The sequence below is a fragment of the Elgaria multicarinata genome, chromosome 8, assembly GCF_023053635.1.
Source record: "Elgaria multicarinata webbii isolate HBS135686 ecotype San Diego chromosome 8, rElgMul1.1.pri, whole genome shotgun sequence".
Taxonomy (NCBI): Eukaryota; Metazoa; Chordata; class Lepidosauria; order Squamata; family Anguidae; genus Elgaria; species Elgaria multicarinata.
In genome coordinates this window covers 27,456,206-27,476,849 of record NC_086178.1, presented here as the reverse complement: position 1 = coordinate 27,476,849, position 20,644 = coordinate 27,456,206, and the positions used below count along the sequence as shown (strand labels likewise).

At 42.1% G+C, this 20,644-nt stretch overlaps 2 protein-coding genes across 7 annotated transcripts in view; one reads left to right on the top strand and one right to left on the bottom strand.

Moving 5' to 3' along the window:
- Positions 1-426: 426 nt before the first annotated feature.
- Positions 427-2,887, bottom strand: ARL14 (ADP ribosylation factor like GTPase 14). The gene has a single exon (XM_063132028.1). It carries the CDS (start codon positions 2,716-2,718, stop codon positions 2,140-2,142), a length of 579 nt encoding a protein of 192 aa, XP_062988098.1. The 5' UTR covers positions 2,719-2,887; the 3' UTR covers positions 427-2,139.
- A 4,429-nt stretch (positions 2,888-7,316) lies between these two features.
- The window catches only part of B3GALNT1 (beta-1,3-N-acetylgalactosaminyltransferase 1 (Globoside blood group)), a 50,631-nt gene continuing 37,303 nt past the window's right edge, over positions 7,317-20,644 (top strand). Inside the window, exons 1-2 of one of the 6 annotated variants that reach the window (XM_063132021.1) lie at positions 7,663-7,746; positions 11,186-11,248. The gene's annotated coding sequence lies outside the window, so the exon portion shown is untranslated. Of the gene's footprint in view, positions 7,403-7,662; positions 7,787-11,181; positions 11,249-20,644 lie in introns of those variants that run through there. The other 5 variants (XM_063132022.1, XM_063132026.1, XM_063132024.1 and 2 more) reach the window with 5 other exon arrangements.

The window sequence follows — 20,644 nt, the reverse complement described above, 5'->3', positions numbered from 1 at the left end:
ATTGGAAGATTTAAAATGTAAAAAAGAAATTAAGGAATTGATAACGAATTTGCTGACTGCAGCAAGATTGATTGCAGCTAGGAACTGGAAGATTCAAGGAGATTATTGTATTGAAGAATGGTACAAAGAAGTATGGGATATAGCTATTAATGATAAATTGACTTGTAATATTAAATTGAGAAGAGGTATAGCTAAAACAAATGATTTTGAAGGAATCTGGAAACAGTTCCTAATATTCGTGTTTTCTAAGGGAAGTGGGAAACCACCAGCAGAAGAAAGTATGAGATTTTGGAATCAGGAATGAGATCCCGAGGTGGGGGGGTGCACTTGTATGTTAAGTTTGATTATGTTATATAGATACGATATTAATGTTAATCAACAGTTATGTAGTATGTTTTTTTTTAATTGTATTGGTGTATGCTTAAGTATTGTAGAAAATAAAAAAATAAAAAAAGAAGTAAATTGATCAAAACAGCCATGGTGCTGACTAATTCCGTTTGGCTATACATGGACTCCATCTTTTCCACAATGAGCACAACAACCCAAACAGGGAATTCTGGGATTTGAGGATTTTTTTAAAAAAGGGGGGGAGCAGTTGTCTAGAAAAGGGCTGCTTTTGCACCTGCTGAAATTAACAGTTAAAGTTGCAGGAGCCCTGCCCTCAGAGCCAGATACAATAGAGGGCAGGGCTCCTGCAGCTTCAACTGTTGTGATGAAGAGGGAATTTCACCAGGTGCTGCATGCATACAAATAACACCTGCTGAAATTCCCTTTTCTAGACAGCTGTTAAAGATACAGGAGCCCTGACCTTTTCATATGGTCACCCTACATTAGTGAGCGTAACTTTCTTGTGCACCCCACTTTATATATAGAGGAAGTGTGGTATTTCGGAATTCCTTAATTGATAAATATGCAATGCCTTACTTCCCTGTGTTTGCTAACTTCGTGCTCGGTTTCCCAACAATTATGGCTACTAGAAAGAGGTCCTACTGGCTTGCAGCTGACAGCAGACTAAGCAGATTCGCCTCTCCATGCTTTGTAAAAAGGAAACCTCAGCGCCCCCACCCCTCAAAGCTGATTCACACAGTATTTATTTATTTATTTATTTATTTTTACTGTCTTTGTGCAAGCCTGTTCTTCTGGAACACCACTAACATACATTTATATTTAATTTTAAAAGGACAACTACAAAGATAGCATGTGATCTCAGTACTCTGTTCCAGGAGTAAAGCAGAAAAGAAAGCAAATAATTAAGTAGCTGCAACTGCTGTTTTGAAGAACAGGAAGGAGATGGCACCATTTCCCTCTTTAAAGGACTGAGCAGTTTGCAGTTCCCCCTCTCCTTCTGCGGCACACTGTTGCTATGTAAAAAAAGACAGAAAGCCTGCATTCCCCCTCTTCCCTTCCATCACCACCATCGCAAAGCTGTCTCACACATCTTAAAACTGTTTAATTTTTATTTGTAGTCCTTGTGCAAGTCTGTTCTGGAATACCACTAATGTACATTTAAACAAAACAGCAATAACACCAAAGCAAACTACAAAGTTAAGTAAACGCTTTCAGTACTGGTGCTAAACACATATTCCAGAGTAAAGCGGCCAAAGCAACAATGAATGAAGTGGCTGCTAATGCCATTTTGAAGATCTGGAAGAAGACAAGCAATTAGGGAAGGAGTGGTACTTCCAACAGGTCATCCACTTTCCCCAGGGACAACGCCTCCCACCCGGTTTCCATTCTGCATTTTCATGACCACACCATTAAAGAAAATGCGCAACTGTTCTGTTCATTTGCTCCTTAACAAATTTTTCTGGTTTTTTGTCTTAACAAAAAAATTCCAGAGAATTGCTTGGAAAACACAGGATTACAAAAGACATGAGATCACCTGGATCACTCAAGAAATAGGAGTGAATGAGCCATGGTGACTCCTCAATTAATCCTCATCAGGGGGGAAAAATTTGCTAAAGTGCAGCAAAATAGTATTTCTGAAAGGAGCAGAAACAATAAACTGGACTATTATAAATATGTTCTCTCTTATAAAAGTCTGAAAAATATGTTGAAGTATCAGATTTCAATTAATAGGATGACTTTCTCTTCTGGACAACTCTGCTCAGTCTACTGCCTTGGTCAGATTAGTCAACGTTAATTTTGCTTGAAAATAGCAAAAGCTTCTTGTTTAGATTTCATGTAGGACTTTGCAAAAGTTGTCACTTTCCTGAAAGCTTCTGACAAGCCTTCCCCTGTAATTGCACAACAGGGCTGTACATACCAGTTTCGATCATAGCAATGTTTCTTCATGTTGAGTTTCCTGGTTATTTCCTCAGCACCCAAAGCTCCAGCAAGATCCTGTTTGTTTGCTAGTACAACCACAGGCACATTCTTTGTCCTGTCGTTCCTTAAAATAAGCTCCAGTTCCTTCTTTGACTCTTCCAAGCGCTGTTTGTCAGTACTGTCCACAACAAAGACCAGACCATGTATGTTTTCCAAATAGTCACCCCAAATGCTCCTCATTTTGTGCTGGCCTCCAACATCCCAGAGGGTTATGGCAACGTTTTCTCTTGTTTCAATCATCTCCACGTTGAAACCGATTGTTGGCGAGGTTAGGAAGACATCATTAAATTTTAGCTTGTACAAAAGCGTAGATTTCCCTGCTGAATCAAGACCAAGCATTAGAACCTGGACTTGTTTGGCTTTAGACTGTTTAGAATTTCTGAGGCCCATTCTTCCACAAGTTGTTGTAGTTCCTTTTTTTCTTTTTCTTTTTAAAAATATTTTATTAAGCTGATTTAAAAAATTTTTTTGGCAGTCATCAATTTTCTGTGTGTCTCAGAGGAAGGATGGCCAGCAAAGGAGAAAGAAAGAGAAGATCAGGCTTGCTCTATGTAACAAAAATAACAGCATTCATGTATTTGTTCTGTGACTTTATCAGTGTTGCAGTATGCAAACAGATCCTTATTAAAATGTAACTTTTACTGACTACTTAGAGGGTGGCATTTAATTAAACAGTGTTGAATCATACAAGCCAAAGGTTGATCTGTGCCAAGGCTAGGTGTATTCAAAAATCTTATACTTACATGCCATCTTCAATAATATCACTCATAAAATGTAGGCAGTTGTAGTTTTGCAATGCAGTTCTTACAAAACAGTTTAGGCTTCGCTTGTATTGTTTAAACACCCACAATCTTCAATGATATTAAAAATTTGACCCACTCTTTAAAGCTCTGTTGTTGTGGACATTTTTTTCAACTACTCTGCCCGGTGGACATGGAATAACTTATCGCTGCCTTTTGACTTCTTTTCTCTGAGACATCTGTGACAGTTCAAGAATGATAGCCAAGTTGCTATGAATCAAGCTGTCAGAAAACAGCGTGAAACGCAAGGAGGTTCATTATGAAGAGACTGAAGGCTCCACTGAGGTACTAGATCTCACGCTTCGATCAAAGCAAGTATAGGAGGCGCCTGCTGATTCTTGCTAACTGGCACTGATCTACCTAGTTGTTGAAGTATTTCATTAATATTCAATTTTCAAAGAAGTTGAGACTAATTGCTAAACCTGGCAGACTTCAGCCTATTGGTGCAAAATTCATTGTTACCGATAGGTCACCCCGGAGGTGTAGAGAAGTAAGCTTCTGTTTAAGTTGTGTATATTATTTTACTGGTGAGCTCACCCTAGAAGTATATTTATCATGTTTTATTTAAACTTTCCATATTCTTTCTCAGATAGAGCTCATTGCTAACCATTTCTGTGAATTTGTAGCAGAAGCTGGCTGTGCATTAGCTAGAACCAGGGTCCTTATGAAATCTCCTCTCCAGATCAGTTTTTCAACTATTTTATAATTGATTATCAGAGGGATAGCGGTTGTTGCAGCAAAAACAACAGGGTCTTGTGGCAGCTTAAAGACTAACAAATTATTCTGGGATAAGCTTTCATTGGACATTGTTCACTTCATCAGATGCATGAAGTGTTAACCTCAAATTGGCAGATCTATATGCCGAGGGGTAGGTGGGAAGGTGTAAAGTGTATTGTCAGAGGGAAATGAAAATGTTAAAAAGTACAGACAGTGATGATTACGTTAATAGATGCCACTCACAAAATGATGGTTATTGCTCATCACTGAGGCAATGGGACTTACCGTATTTCTTCGATTCTAAGACGCACTTTTTTCCCTAAATAAGCAGCTCTAAAAATGGGGTGCGCCTTAGAAGCGATGGCATCTTAGAATCGAAGAAATACGGTAAGTAAATATAGACATGCCCCTGCCTTAATGGTGGCGCTTTTGTTGCCTGGCTCCTGCACTTGCGTTTCTTCCCAGCATCTGCATGGGAAGGAATGCAAGTGCGAACTTTCCCCATGGCGCTGAGGGTGAAAGGAGTGAGGGGGAAGTAATGAGGCAGCCGGGAGGATGAGGAGACGAATGCCAGGTGTCCAAACCACCTCTCCTCCCCCTGACCTCCCTCTGGCTGCCCGTTCCACCCCCCTTTTAAATTATTTTTTATTGTATCTGTGCCGCTGCCATTTTTTAATTTTTAAAAAGATGTAGGGCTCATTCCTCTCCTTCCCCTCACTTTTTTTTTTAAAAAATCATTATTATTATTATTATTATTATTATTATTATTATTATTATTATTATTATTCATGGGGAACAGGGCTCTCCTGAGCTCCGGCCCCTTCCCTTTTCATCCCATGGTGACCAATCAAGGGGCATCATGGGCTGTGACAAGCCTCCACTGCCCCAAAAGTCAGGGTAAGTGCTCGACTTTTTTTCAGTGGAGTTTCTGGGGTTTGCACCCAGATGGCTTCGCAATGGCAGCTGAGTCATGTAGATGGTGTGCCGCTTCTGCAAAGCCACCCCTGGACAAACCCTTTGTGTAGACATGTCCTTGCTCACAAGAGGCACTATCCAAGCAGGGCATTCCATGCATGGCCAGCCTTGCCAGGCCCAGTCCACAAGCAGACCCACCTCCTCACTGTTATTGTCATTACACATTTGCTTGTCTCTGCCTCTGGGTCCATTTGGCACCATTTTTCAGAAAGAGAGAACAGTCTTTGCTCCTTTCACTGCTTTCTCCTTCAGAGTGCAGGTAAACATGAAAGAAGGAGCAGATGCAGCAGGGTCAGGAGATTCCAGGGATTGGCAGGGGGGGGGGGGGGCTTTACTGAGGTATGGGCCTTAGCATGTGACCAGTGACATCAACATTTCACTTACATGGGAGCTCTTTGTCTGGCTGTAGCTGATGGGAGCTCACACGCTTGAACTCTCTATACCAGGGCCGTCCCTACCATTATGGAGAGCGAGGCAGCCACCTCAGACGGCAGATTTGGGGTGTCATGAAAGAATAGGAAATTCTTGGTTCAGTTGTTTTTTTATTGTATCTTTACTGCCAGGTATTCTGACTCACATGCACCTTAAGTTGGGTGGGTTGGTGGTGATGCCATTTGCTGCTCCACCTCAGGCAACAACATTTCTTGGGCCAGTCCTGCTCCATATACATTTTCCTCCTTGCACGTAGAAAATTAGATATCAGAAGGCCAAGGTACATCAGGGGAGGGGCCGTAGCTCAGTGGTACAGCATCTGCTTTGATTGCAGAATGTCACAGGTTCGACCCCCCGGTTTCTCCAAGCAGGGCTGGAGAAACTCCTGCCTGAAACCTCAGTCAGTCAAAAATACTGGGCTAGATGGACCAATGGTCTGACTCAATTTAAGGCAGCTTTCTATGTGATGTTGTATGTAGCCTTTCTCTGAGGTTTCTTTTTCCATCCTTCTCTTTCCCCTCCCCACCTCTTCTTTCCTTCTAGCAAAATACAACTATGGAAGCTGTGGTCTGAACTGGAAAGGTTTCCCCTCAAGCTGTTTCACTTCTCTTCCTACAGTTTTTCTGCTGAAAATTAATCATACCTTGCACCCCCTCCCTGCTCTCACATAGCTGATGGAAGGATATTGCATTGCTTCCCTCCCAAGCACTTAGCTCTAGGGTGCTCTTTCCCAATAAATAGTGTCAGATGTAGGAGCAAGAAAATAACCCCAACGCCAAGTGCCTGAGTTGGAACCACGTCTTGTCTTATATTAGGCAACCGGCTGCAGAATGTTGTGCTGAACACCCATATCTTTTTCCTTGCAGGAGAGGAAAAAGCTTCTTGAGTTGTGAGCAATTTTCTGCAGAAAAATAGGAGGAAGGGTGCCTCTTCGGGCACTGAACAGAAGTGTGGCAGCCTTTATGAAGAATATATTAATACAAAGCAGTGATGTTGAACTTCCTTCAGCATGAGAGCCACGTTCCATTTCTGAAAAGTTCTTTGGGGCTGTATTCCTGTCATGGGTGGTGCCAAAATCAAAAGGGGAAGGGCCAAAATCTGTGTCCAGCACATTTTAGCTTCAATTTCTTACTGCATTTCAACCTTTTTAAATGGCCGGGGGGGGGGGGGGAGAAACTGCACTGAAGGTGGGAAAACAGGTGTGACCATCTGTGGAACTCCAGAGGGCCGGGACATAGCTGTTAGTAACAGATCTGTGTTGAACCAGGAACTGAAGAATTGCCTGTTGGGTTGGCATTAGAACTAGCCTTGCCAGGCATCTGACAAGGTTCCTCTCCAGTCCCAGAGCTTCTCCTCCCATTGCTCTTCCTCCTTGCTGCCTCTGCTTTCACCTTCCTTCTCCAACCAAGCATGTATGCAGTGACATGTGATTAGATGGGAAGATGAAAGAAGCCATAGAACCTCTACAAAACCATGTACCTGTTTCAGGCAACAGTCCATATTTTGGAAAATGTTCTGGAACGGGAACTTCCAAGTGAGACAAATCAACCAAATTCACCACTCACATATGACTAGATGAGAGTGATGCAATATGCCATAAAGAAATACTAGTACTAGATATTTTTTTTAAAAAAAATCTCGCCTATATACAGAATACCCTAGGCAGCATTTTAATGTTTCTTAGAATAATAAAACAATCAAAATAACCTCAAAAATATGGACTAGGGCCCAGAACGGACGTTTTGTGGCTCATTGCATGCTGCCCATACAATCATCTGTGACTGATGAATTTGGTTGGCTTGGCTCTCTTGGAAGTTGGCATTTTGGGCCATTCCATTCTGTTCCGGATGGGTTCTGGACATTATGGGGTTAATAATAATATAATATTGCAAGGGTTTCAGTCTTAAAATATTGTTCTCAAGTGTCTCTAACGCATGCCATTTTTAATAAATAAAGGGCTCGTTCCGTTTTGGCTTTTACCCTATTCCCCTCCCCCCACAAATAACCCAGTATTGGAAAAGAGAGCAAACCTTTGCCTTTCTTACTTGGAGATAGGAAAGGATAGAGGAGAATCAAATCCTGGATGGCTACATGTAGACCGCTGTCACCGGCCTCACTCCCGACACCACAACCTTACGTCTCCCCTCCCCGTAAGTCCCATTGAGTTCAATTAGACTTACTGTAGAGATAAGCGTCTATACTAGGATCGCAGAGAGAAAATCATGGCGGCAAGAAATAAACTAATTTATTAATATATATTAAACACGCACACCGGCCAGGAAATCCGGTCTGCGGCGAATCTGCCGATCTAGGAGCTTCTTTTTAAAGTGGGTAATTCCTCCGCCGGGATGCTTTTATTTCCAGCCTCTTGGAAAGGGGTGGCTGATGTCCTCGGAGTCTGGACTTCTGGGTGAATCGCTGGAACGAGAGAGAGCCGGAGAAGAGAGCGGAAGTTTCCTGGGCTCAGATAAGCGAGCAGAACTCGTGAGAGGAGGTTGTTTCGATGGGGGCTAGGCGAGAGCATATGGATTGGGGTGTGTAGGAGATAGAACAGAATTTTGTGTGATGTCATGTGTGTTTTCTTCGAGATCCAGAATGATCTAAAACAAGATCTTTCTGCCTCTTCCCCCTCTCTGGTTTCGTTTTCGGAGCAGTAAGGTTCAGTTATGCCTTAGATCTTTTCCCGCATGGATGAAAGGAAATAACAGGACAGTAACTGTTAGACGTTCTGGGCATCGCAGGAAGGTTAGAAATGCAAAAGCCCAAGGAAAAAATAAAATAAAAACGCCGTCGCCGCTGCTCCTTATCTCTCTAACCTACGACAGCACTCTGTGGGGTAATATCTTTTCTAAATGAAGTCTTAGGCACTGGCCTGAGTGTTGACATAGTTTTTGTAACGGAGTATGCGTAGGGCATAGTATTTGAGTCATAAGATGATATAAAAAGAACCGTGGCACCTTAAAAACTGTGATGTCGTGGTTCGCTGGATCACTTTGGGCCAATCACTGACTCTCAGCCTAACCTACCTCACAGGGTTATTGTGAGAATAAAATGAAGAGGAGGAAGACCACGTGAGTTGCTTTGGCTTCCTTGCAACAGGAAAATAAGGCAGGATATAAATGTAATGATAAATAATAAAAGGGACTTTATTTTGTTATGGGCTTTCATAGGTTGAAAAAACCCCACTAGCCTAGTTTCTCTCTTCCATCAGTGTCCAACCCTGCAAGGTGATTGTCAGTAGAAAGGCTTACCACTTCTTTTCTTTAGCTTGCAATTCTGTGAACAAATGCCTGGAAATAGATCCCATTCACTTCAGCTAGGACTGCTCTTTTAGTTGTAAACATGTTGTAATCTCTTTTCAGCCTAGCAGGATGGTATGAAAATAAAAGTTTCCCCACCCCCACCCCAAATACTATATCTCTTTGGCATCCATGATTGCTAGAGAAAGCACAAATGTTAGCAAAGATATATCTTTCCTGTTAAACTGTTTTATAAAATAGTGATTCCTGAGGTCAAAAGTACAGGTGCCAGTCCTTCAAAGATCCGCCCTTTTAGAAAGCAAAGCTTTACTGAAAGCTCTGTATCTGCGGTTTCAAAGTAATTATTTACTTTTTATTTATTTATTGCATTTTTATACCGCCCAATAGCTGAAGCTCTCTGGGTGGTTCACAAGGTCTGCTCCAAGGTGCACTGGCATCCTGGTGATACAGACTGAAGTTTAGAACAAGCCAAACTTGATACACAACCTCCTCTAGTCATGAGCAGGGCCGGGCAAAGCTGGTAATAGGCCCGGGCCAGGTAGGAAATGTAGGCCCCATTTCAAACTGCTCATTAAGTATTTTTTAATCAGTTCTAAATACATATGAACTAGAATGATTTCTAAAAAAGGTAATGGAAAGCGCTTTTATTCAAGATGTATATAAGACATCACTTCTTCACATTCAGAAATGCTTATGTGCTTTTCTTCGGCCAAATTCATCAACAACAACAACAGAAAAATCAAGCCACTTTGCCCAGAGGGACTTGGAGTAGGTCCCCTCAAAATCATAGGCCCATGCCAACTGGCCCCCCTGCCCCGCCCTGGTCATGAGGTATCTGATCCACCTTCAAAACTCTGTGCAATGACATTCAGAGGAGGGGAAATCCTTGGTGCATCAAAATGGGGGTGGCACAAATAAACCCTTGGAAATTTGGAGGATCGGGACCATTCAGAGGAGGGAAAATCTGGGGTGCTGCTGGAGTAGAGCGGCAGCGGTGGTCAGAAACACTCTTGCCATGTGACTTTATATGTCTTTTGCAGGCCTGTCAGCACAACTGCAGTAGAGGCAGGGCTCACAGGGTCAAAGCATCAGGACTTTTTGATTAGCAAGGGATGATGGGTAATTTCAGCACTTTATGATGGCAGTGGGGGAATCTTAGATTGTGGTGAGCTCTTCTACCTATTGGTGCAAAGCGTTTGCTGTATCTCAAGAGCTTTCCATACCCAACTATGTCATTTCCTCTGCAGTGCAGCACAGATAAACCTGATTATCTGTGCCACAAACCTATTTTCAGTAGAGTCCTGAGAAAGGAGTTGGATCTGGTTCCAGAGCCTGTACTTTGGAAGCTGCTGAGCATAGGTCATTATTCGTTAAATGCCATCGGCATGTGTGATGAAAGGGAGCCTCTACTGCTTGGGCCTCTTATTGTTCACAACTGCAGTTTATGTCCAGGCCCATCCAAACTCCACTGTCTCTTCGAGTGAAAGTGTGTTTGTTCCCTGAAAAGGAGATCTGCCATCCCATCCACTGTCCCCAGGAATTCCCCCACAAACGGGAAGAAACTTCCCCCGCACTTCCTTGAACGTCTCCTTCCAGCCCTACTCTGTACTTTTAAGAGCATCTTGATACATGGGTAACCAGCACCCAGTGGAGGCTGGTGGCTCAGGTATTAGTGGGGAGGAGAATCCACTCTGGGTTTCAGTCAGAACTCTGCATCTTGGATAGTGCCTTTAGAGTTCTGATAAAACCTGGAGTGGATTTACAACCCCACTGACATCGGAGCTACCAGCCTCCACTGCCTGCAGCCCAAGAGTGTTGTTGTTGTTGTTGTTGTTGTTGTTGTACATTTTGAAGTGTAGGTGCTCATCATAGTCCCCTTAGCTGTGCTCCCCCAAGAAGAGTCCCAGAATTCTGGCAGCTGTCCTGATTAGGGTGACCATATGAAAAGGAGGACAGGGCTCCTGTATCTTTAGAAGTTGTATTGAAAAGGGAATTTCAGCAGGTGTCATTTGTATATATGAAGAACCTGCTGAAATTCTCTCTTCATCACAACCGATAAAGGTGCAGGAGCTATGCCAGAGTGACCAGATTTAAAAGATGGCAGGACACCTGCAGCTTTAACTGTTGTGATGAAGAGGAAATTTCACCAGGTTCTCCATATATACAAATGGCACCTGCTGAAATTTCCTTTTCAATACAACCGTTAAAGATTCAGGAGCCCTGTCCTCCTTTTCATATGGTCACCCTAGTCCTGATCAACAGTTCTAACCATTTCCCTGTCTACCAGGAGCAGGCTGATTGTAAAAGCTAATGGGTCTTAATTGTCATTTCAAAAAGCTCCATCACATCTAGTCAAATGTGCGGCTCCGTCACTTCTTCTTTTGCTGCTCCCACGTGGCTTTCTGAAAACAGAAAGGAAGTAATTAGCCCCATTCAGCCCGGCAGGAGAGAGCAGCAACAGGACTTAATGAGGTTTTTTGAGTAATTCGGAAGTGCCCAGTAACGAGTGTGCAGTAAAACACTTGCCGGATGGCGCTTACAATCAAGCTGCACCAAAATACTTTGCCTTAGTGTGCTCCTCAAACCTATAGAAATTTGCTTGAAAGCAAGTCAAATAACTAAGTTTAATGGGTCTTATAATTTTATTTCCCCTTTCACCTGTTTTTAAGACAGAATAAACCTTGGTGTACATGGATACATTCAGCATCAAAGCAATTGTGTACTTTTCCTGAAGAAGTTAAGTACCAGCCATCTCTGTAAGAGTTAAAACATCACAATCTTTTGGCTGACTGATGGCACCTGCGAAAAGTGACATCGTTTGCTGGAAAATCTTTATGGCAAGACTGAGGAAACACTGAAAACCCAGATTTAGTTGAAAAACGCAGATGTTAAGTACTTGCTCTCTCTTTCGTCATTGGATTGATGTACCCTTTTATTCATTATTCTCAGGAAGTTTAATGAAAGTGCCAGTGAGAAAGTAAGGTGAAAATTTAAAGTGCCATATGTTTGAAACTAATAAGGTTCTGTGTATCGCACCACAATGGTTTGACTGCTTGAAAAGTTATCTCTCTTTTCTTGTGCATGTGCCCAATGTAACAGCTAACTAACTCCCCAGCCTTTCTCAGGGGAGTGTCTCCAGCCACCAGGCTGATGAGGGTCCCACCTGCTCCATCTGTGCCTCCTCTGTCCCCACTCACAAGAGGTAAAAAAAAAGCATTTATGTGATGTTAATTCAGTGCCATCAATGTTCATGGCACCTCCAGAGCAACATAAGAAAAAGCAGGTGATACCTGCCAGTGTGGTGTAATGGTTAGAGTGTTGGACTAGGGGGTCTTGGTTTTAAGTTCGTACTTAGTCATGAAGTTCACCAGGTGACTTTGGGCCAGTCACTGAGGGCCTGTTCAGATGACACTTCAGGATCTGTGGTTAGAGAAATTGTGGTTCTGTGGGGTTAGCACTAACCACAAGCTGTGCCGTCGAACGCAACACTTTAAGCCATGGTTAGAGCCGCTAACCCTGCTGCAGATAGTCTGATTGCAGTTAGTGAGTGAGCAGGGTTTAGCAAAATGCATTGCACAAGACACCTTCAACCCTGCTGCTTAACCAACAGCCTTAACCAGCAGGGTTTAAGGTGTCTTCTGAATAGGCCTTGACTCTCATCCTAAACTTACCTAAGAGGGTTGTTGTGAGGATAAAAGGGAGAGGAGGAGAATCATGTATGCCACCTTGGGCTCTGTCTTAAACCTGGGGCCTGATCCAGCCAGAATTCACACTAAACAGATTTGAAGATACCAATATGAATCATGTTCACTTGTGTGAAAGAAGCCATTCTTCTGAAACCAAATAATTACAGGCTCCTTGGAAGAAAAGGTGGTATACACATGTAACAAACAAATACAAGAGCTTGCAATCTAACTTTCAACAGAGCAGGAGACAACAGAAAGGAAGAAGAGAGAGAAAAAAGTAATATGGGATGGATGAGACCAAATGCAGTTAATGCAATGTCATGGATTTTACCTCTGCTGAGTGTTCTCAAGGTATTGCTCCAGTGTTTAGAAAGACCTCCGCTGCCAGTGATTTATCTATACTGATTTAGTCACTTCAGACAAAGAGTACATCATAAATTGCCACAGGTTGGGTGCAGTTTGGGATTTGAAGTAACAAGAATTAATAAGACGAAATCCTTTAGATCCATTTCCCCATTTTTATTAAATAATCTATATATTCTCAATAAACCATAACATCAAAATATAAGCATTTAGGCTAAAGAAATAGGTCAGTAGCAATACGGAAGTCATAAGATTCCAAGATCTTAATAGTTTAAGAGGAGGCGGTGTTTCTTACTATTTTTTGTTATTAGATAATTTAGTCTTAACAATTTGAAAAAGTCTTAAGTTTTGAAAAGGTTTCTTACCCAGCTCTGAAAAGGCTGCTGCTCCACTTGCTGAGCTTCTGAGATGGCAAAGAAGCTCATATGCCCCAAATATTGCTATGTTTTCTACATGCAACATTTCTTCAGCATCTGCTGTCCCATAAGTTTGAAATCAGTCTTAGCTCCTCAAAAATTCCAATGAGATGTGGTGGCTTTGTGCCTCAGTAAACCAGTTCTGGAGAAATGTTTTCAAAGCAGCTGAAAAGATTACTCAACAAAAATTGACTTCTACCCCCACCCCCAAATAGCTCTATTAGCTCTGAGACTAGGGTGACCATATGAAAAGGAGGACAGGGCTCCTGTATCTTTAACAGTTGCATAGAAAATGGAATTTCGGCAGTTGTCATTTGTATATATGGGGAACCTGGTGAAATTCCCTTTTCATCACCACAGTTAAAGCTGCAGGAGCTATACTAGAGTGACCAGATTTAAAAGAGGGCAAGGCACCTGCAGCTTTAATTGCTGTGATGAACAGGAAATTTCATCAGGTTCTCGATATATACAAATGACACCTGCTGAAATTCCCTTTTCTATGCAACTGTTAAAGATACAGGAGCCCTGTCCTCCTTTTCATATGGTCACCCTATCTGAGACATATATTGATAATTTTTATGGTATCTGGGAATCATTTATTAATTATGCTAATATCTATAAGGACATTACTGTACCTCCATCAACTCATAGAACATGCTGGAAAGATCTGCTAGGCTAAGAACTTCATCAGGAGGGCTTTAAACTGAATCCTAAGGAGAAGGGAGATGTAAACTTCAAGGCGACAATGGATGAAGGCCCATGCACCATAACATAGAGAACAGCTCCAATAGTGTCCACAACAATGTAGGAATGAAGCCAGACTACAAAGCACATGGTCTTCGATGTCTCTATACTAATGCTCAGCGTATGGGAAACAAACAGAACGAACTTGAACTCTTAATACATGAAGGCAAATACGACTTGATAGGTATAACTGAAACTTGGTGGGATGACTCCCATGACTGGAATATAGCAACTGAAGGATATAACTTGTTCAAAAAGAACAGAGGAAATAGACAGGGAGGCAGAGTTGCACTATATGTTAAAAATACTTATCCCTGCGCAGAAATACAGGAGGATGAGCTTGCGAGCCCCATCAAGAGCATCTGGATTAAAATAAATGGGGCAAGGAATAAAAGGAACATGACAGTTGGAGTCTACTACCGACCACCTAATCAAGGAGAAAATGAGCATGAAACTTTTGAGAAACAAATTGCCAGTGTTTCAAGGAAGTCTGATGTAGTAGTGATGGGAGACTTCAATTACCCTGATATCTGTTGGGAGACCAATACTGCCAAAAGCGGCCCTTCCAAGAAATTCCTGACATGTGTGGTTGATAACTTTCTCCTATAGAAAGTGGAGGAAGGAACTAGAGGATCGGCTATCCTTGACTTGATACTGACAATAGGGATGACTTAGTGGATAAAGTGGCAGTTATGGGAACTCTGGGGGAAAGTGACCACGTCATACTCGAATTCTTGATTTTAAAGGAAGTGAAAGCTGAGTGTACCCATACACATACTCTGGGTTTTAGGAAAGCTGATTTTAATAAACTCAGAACTATGATAAGTAAGGTCCCATGGCAAGTGACCCTAATGAGAAAAGGAGTCCAAGATGTGGGGGAGTTTTTTTAAAAAAGGAAATTTTAAAGGCACAATTACAAACAATTCTAACAAGGAAAAAAGGTAGAAGACAACAGGAGAAACCAATGTGGCTCCACAAAAAGCTTAGAGATGACCTGAAAACAAAAATGGTTACATATAGGAAGTGGAATGAAGGCCAGGCTACAGAGTACAGACAGGTAGCACAGAAGTGCCAGAATGGCGTCAGGAAGGCTAAAGCTGAGAATGAGCTGGGACTAGCAAGGGATGCTAAAAGCAATAAAAAGGCTTTCTTCAGGTACGTGAATAGTAAAAGACAGAGGAAAGATATGGTGGTTCAACTGCTTAATGAGGATGGCAAATTGATAACAGATGACAAAGAAAAGGCCGAAGCGCTCAGTTCCTTCTTTGGCTCAGTCTTCTCGCAAAAGTGGATCAATGACCTCCCTGGAAAAAGTAAAGTACGAGCTGAAGGGGCAGGATTGCAGTTTGAGATGGATAAACAAATGGTCAAGGAACACCTAATTTCTTTGAATGAGTTAAAATCTCCAGGGCCCAATGAACTGCATCCTAGAGTAATGAAGGAGCTAGCAGAAGAATTCTCAGAACCACTGTCTATTATCTTTGCAAAATCATGGAAGATGGGTGAGGTGCCGGAAAGCTGGAGGAGGGCTAACGTTGTCCCTATCTTCAAAAAGGGCAAAAAGGAAGAACCTGGGAACTACAGACCAGTGAGTCTGACATCCATCCCTGGGAAAATTTAGGAGCAGATTATAAAGAAGTCAATCTGTAAGCACCTTGAAAACAATGCAGTGATTACTAGAAGCCAGCATGGATTTGTCAAGAACAAATCCTGTCAGACTAATCTGATCTCATTTTTTGATCGGGTAAACTCCCTTGTGGATTGTGGGAATGCTGTGGACATAATATATCTTGACTTCAGCAATGTTTTTGACAAAGTGCCCCTGATTAACAGACTAGCTAAAAGTGGGCTAGATATAACAACTATTAGGTGAATACACAGTTGGCTACAGAATCGGACTGAAAGAGTGCTTATCAATGGTACCTTCTCAAACTGGGGGGAGGTAACGTGTGGGGCATTTTTTGTAAGGATCAGGTTCGGGAACCAGAATTTATTTCCACTTGATATTTTCAGTTTTGAGACTTACATGCTTTTCTCGCATTTATCTCATTTTTTGATCAGGTAACCTCTCTTGTGGACTGTGGGAATGCTGTGGACGTCCTATATCTTGACTTCAGCAAAGCTTTTGACAAAGTGCCCCATGATATTTTGATTAACAAACTAGCTAAAAGTGGGCTAGATGGAACAACTATTAGGTGGATTCACAGTTAGCTACAGAATCGGACTCAAAGAGTACTTATCAATGGAACCTTCTCAAACTGGGGAGAGGCAACGAGTGGGGTACCGCAGGGATCAGTCCTGGGCCCAGTGCTCTTCAACATTTTTATTAATGATTTGGATGAGGGAGTGCAGGGAATGCTTATCAGATTTTCAGATGAAACAAAATTGGGTGGGATAGCTAATACCCTGGAAGACAGAAACAAACTTCAAAGTGATCTTGATGGGCTGGAGTGCTGGGCTGAAAACAACAGAATGAAATTTAATAGGGATAAATGCCAAGTTCTACATCTAGGAAAAAGAAACCAAATGCACAGTTACAAGATGGGGTATACTTGGCTCAGCATTACTACAAATGAGAAGGATCTTGGAATTGTTGTAGATCGCAAGCTGAATATGAGCCAACAGTGTGATGTGGCTGCAAAAAAAAGCAAATGCTATTTTGGGACGCATTAATAGAAGTATAGCTTCCAAATCGTGTGAGGTACTAGTTCATCTCTATTCAGCACTGGTTAGGCCTCATTGTATTGTGTCCAGTTCTGGGCACCACACTTCAAGAAGAATGCAGACAAGTTGGAGCGTGTTCCGAGGAGGGCAACGAAGATGATCAGGTGTTTGGAAACAAAGCCCTGTGAGGAGAGACTGAAAGACCTGGGAATGTTTAGCCTGGAGAAGAGAAGATTGAGGGGCGAAATGATAGCACGTATGGCCTACAGAGATAGATATTCTTATCTTGTCTGCCCATGATTCTTTCCCCATGTCTTCATATGCGGATAAAACCAAGAGTCAGACCAGTTGGAACACTATCTTTAGCCAAAAGAAGATTTTTGGACAAGCATTCCCACCGAGTGGCAAGCTGTTTCTAATCGAACAATGGCCTTGGAGCTGGATCTAGGTACCCCGAGTATTGTGGGTAGGAATTTATGCTGCGTTGACTCCAATGAGGTAATGTCTGCCTGGACCCAGGCAGGTGCCCCATATAAAATCTGGGGGAGTAATTTACTTTTGAATAGCTCTATTAAGGGGGCTACCATCTTTCTACCTGGTCCTGCGGCAAAGCAGAGTGGCATTGCCAGTTGCATTAGCTGTCAAAACTGTTGCTTTCAAATGCGCGGACCAGGATCCTGAACATTTAAATGTCACTCCTAGATATTTGTACTTATTGACCTGATCAAATAGGTAGGTATCTAGCTGCCATTTGTATTTCTTCCTCCTTTTGCCAAAAACTAAGTTCTTAGTTTTTTCGTAATTGACCTGAAGGGCTTCCCTCATACAATATGAGCTTAAGGCTCTTAGAAGCCTACGCATCCCCACCTGGGTGTATGACAGGAGAACGGCATCATCTGTATATAATAACACTGAGATACTCCTGTCAAGTTTGTGAAACGGGCTCTGGAGAAATGAAAGTCACTGACAGCCATAAAAGACTAAATTTATTAATATAATATAATATGTCAGCAAATATTGTCCAGGGTTAAAAGATGTTTTAACCTGCTCTTGTTAGCTATTTTATTAACACTTTGTGTTTTGGTATTACCTCTGGCGTGAGGAGTATTTTATTATGTTTCTGTATGCACATGGCCTGACTGGCTAATAAGCAATAAACTGTTGTTGTTGTTGTTGTTGTTGTTGTTGTTGTTGTATGGCATGGCCTACAGGCCTGCAAACCATGGCTACCTGCAAAAGTTTATGGGTGAATGGCTGCTTCTAAGCTAGCAAACTGTTATTTTTCTGCACTAGACTGGAACATTTCTTTGGCTATTGGAAAGATGGGTCAAAGTACGGTTATAGTGATCTCATGGAAGTACCAGGTGCCTTATTTACCAGGCCTGGTAAATGTCATCTGGAGGTGACATTCCAAAGTTGCCCTGTTGAGGGGCTATGTCATAACACCCCATCACTCCAATTAGTAAGTGCACCTATACGAAGGAGATGCGCTTATGTGTGCCAAAGAGATGCCAAGAAGTGCCTTGTTTGTCAATCAATGTCAATTTATGCTATAGAATCCTATGCTTTGCTATTAATCCTAGTAATCAATCACTTATTTAACTTGGCTGCGATGCCAAGTCTAGTTATGCTATAAATTGCTCTTGTGCCCAGGGGTGGGCATCCAGATTGGTCAACTGGTTCTGTGCAGGAGCCCTCTTAGTCTGGTCCACCTTTATTGGGGTATGCCTGATGCGCTGTACGTTGTCTCCTTGTAAGAGACAACTAATAAAATAGTCTCCTTGTAAGCAAAGCTTGAGTCTGACTAATTGTTTCCTTGGTAACCTGAAAAAACCATACTAGCCCATGGCCAGGGCATACATAGCACTCTTCAAATACTTGAAATGTTGTCCCACAGAGGAGGGCCAGGATCTCTTCTCGATCATCCCAGTGTCCAGGACGCGGAATAATGGGCTCAAGTTACAGGAAGCCAGATTCTGGCTGGACATCAGGAAAAACGTCCTAACTGTTAGAGCAGTATGACAATGGAACCAATTACCTAGGGAGGTCATGGGCTCTCCCACACTAGAGGTATTCAAGAGGCAGTTGGACAACCATTTGTCAGGGATGCTTTAAGGTGGATTCCTGCATTGAGCAGGGGGTTGGACTCAGTGGCCTACTAGGCCCCTTCCAACTCTACTATTCTATGATTCTAAGAGTTTGGGGGAGAAATTGTTTTGATATATTTTCCTCTAGCTCTGAATATATATAGGCAATCAGTTCACTGTGTCACCTGATTAATTTGGTTTGATGCTGATTGTGTGTATTAAGGATATCCCATGTCTGAGTATTGTGTTATGTTTTGTTAAAAATGTAAAATTCAATTAAAAATATTTTTTAAAATCTCAATGAGATTAAAACACACTAAAAGGCTTAAGGTTGGCATATCTTTCAGCCTAGGCAAGATTGATTCCAAATCCTGACTTTGAGAAAACAACTCCTATCTCAACATGTAGTATTTAAATCGACTTTCCTAAACATCTATTTATCTATGTACATTGGATTGTATCCAATGGTATCATTCTGCTAGCAGGAGGGAACCACTAGCAGAACGGATTTCCCCCTCCCCACCAACGACCTCTCATTCACCCCCAGATCTGGTCCAGAGGGTTGGGGGACTCACCGGAGCAGATCTGAGGCATGTATAGGGGGCTGCTCAGGGAGAAGAGAGTGTGGAAGTCCCGTCATATGAGAAGACGTTTGCTCACATGAAGGTTAGATCCAACTCATCAGATTTTATAGTATTTGTACTTTAGACCATGTTTTTTGGCTGTGTACTATTGACCCTTAACTGATAAGTGAAGCTCCTAGTCTACCATTGACTATGAGTAGTAAAGTAATAAAAGTTTTACAATCCAAGACTCTTCAGATAAACATAGACAGCAAACATTACAGTTTAAACATTTTCATTCATTCATCAAGTAACCCTTGACTCTGATTGATGGGTATGAATTCAACATCCTTCCTTAAATATTATCCAGACCTCTTTGCCCACTAGTTCTTGATATCAGTTACCCAGAATTCATCATGGACCTGTTTGTGTCTTTGTGACGACCCCCACCTCCTTTATTCATCTTCTGAATCAAAGGACGTATCAAGGGGTTTGTAATGCTGCAACTGTCCCTGTGACACGCCTCTCAGGCCCCATAGCTATACAGCTCAGCACCCAAGCCCCAAATCTCCCTTCCGCTGCCACCAACCTGTGCTGTTTCCAGGTACTCCAAGGACCACACCAGTTTAAATTAAATGGAATTTATTAACAAGACATTAGATCAGGTAAATAAAGCTTAATTGTTCCCTCAGTTCAACAGCATATTGGTTACAGGCACAATGCTTAATAGATTCAGTCAATAATTTCTATTTAGATATTTTCTGTTAGAGCAGTACGACAATGGAATCAGTTGCCTGGTGAGGTTGTGGGCTCTCCCACACTAGAGGCCTTCAAGAGGCAGCTGGACAACCATCTGTCAGGGATGCTTTAGGGTGGATTCCTGCATTGAGCAGGGGGTTGGACTCGATGGCCTTGTAGGACCCTTCCAACTCTTCTATTCTATGATTCTCTTACAATCTTTCCCTCCACTTAATTCCACCAAAATAACCAAGAACACAGACCCTTCCTAGCTCTAGTCAGACCCTTCTCAGTCAAAATCCACCACCACCACACACACTCCTGTCAGCAAAAGCTTCTATACACACGCACGCGGTCTCCCGACTCCTCCCATTCTCACACAGCCAGCCAATCCAGGAATCCACACAAACATCCAGTCAGCACTCTCCTTCCATCTGGGCACTCACTTTCCATCGCTCCAGGGCTCTATACTTACCAACAATCTGAAAATACAGACAGTGAGTACATTCTTTAAACCTTTTGCATACTTACATTAATAACCATTGATATAAATCTTTACAACTAGTTACAGAACATCAGTCTTCTCTTTCGTACAAACACAATTCTTACTTGTTTACATCCCCAAATTCTTAATTATGTATCATTTTCCGTGGCTCTTCACTTGGCCTTTTATATTTTATTTTGTGTTGAGAGGTTAGCAGTTTCTCCGTAGTCTTCCCAGCAATTCTAATGAAGCCAAATATCACCTCTTTCCTTAAAATATGTCACAGCAGATTCAGGATTTGCTTGTTTGTTTGCCTTTTAAAGTAAAGCCCTCCCAGGGCAGCTTACAAAACATAATTATAGCATTATAAAACAGATATTAAAAAGC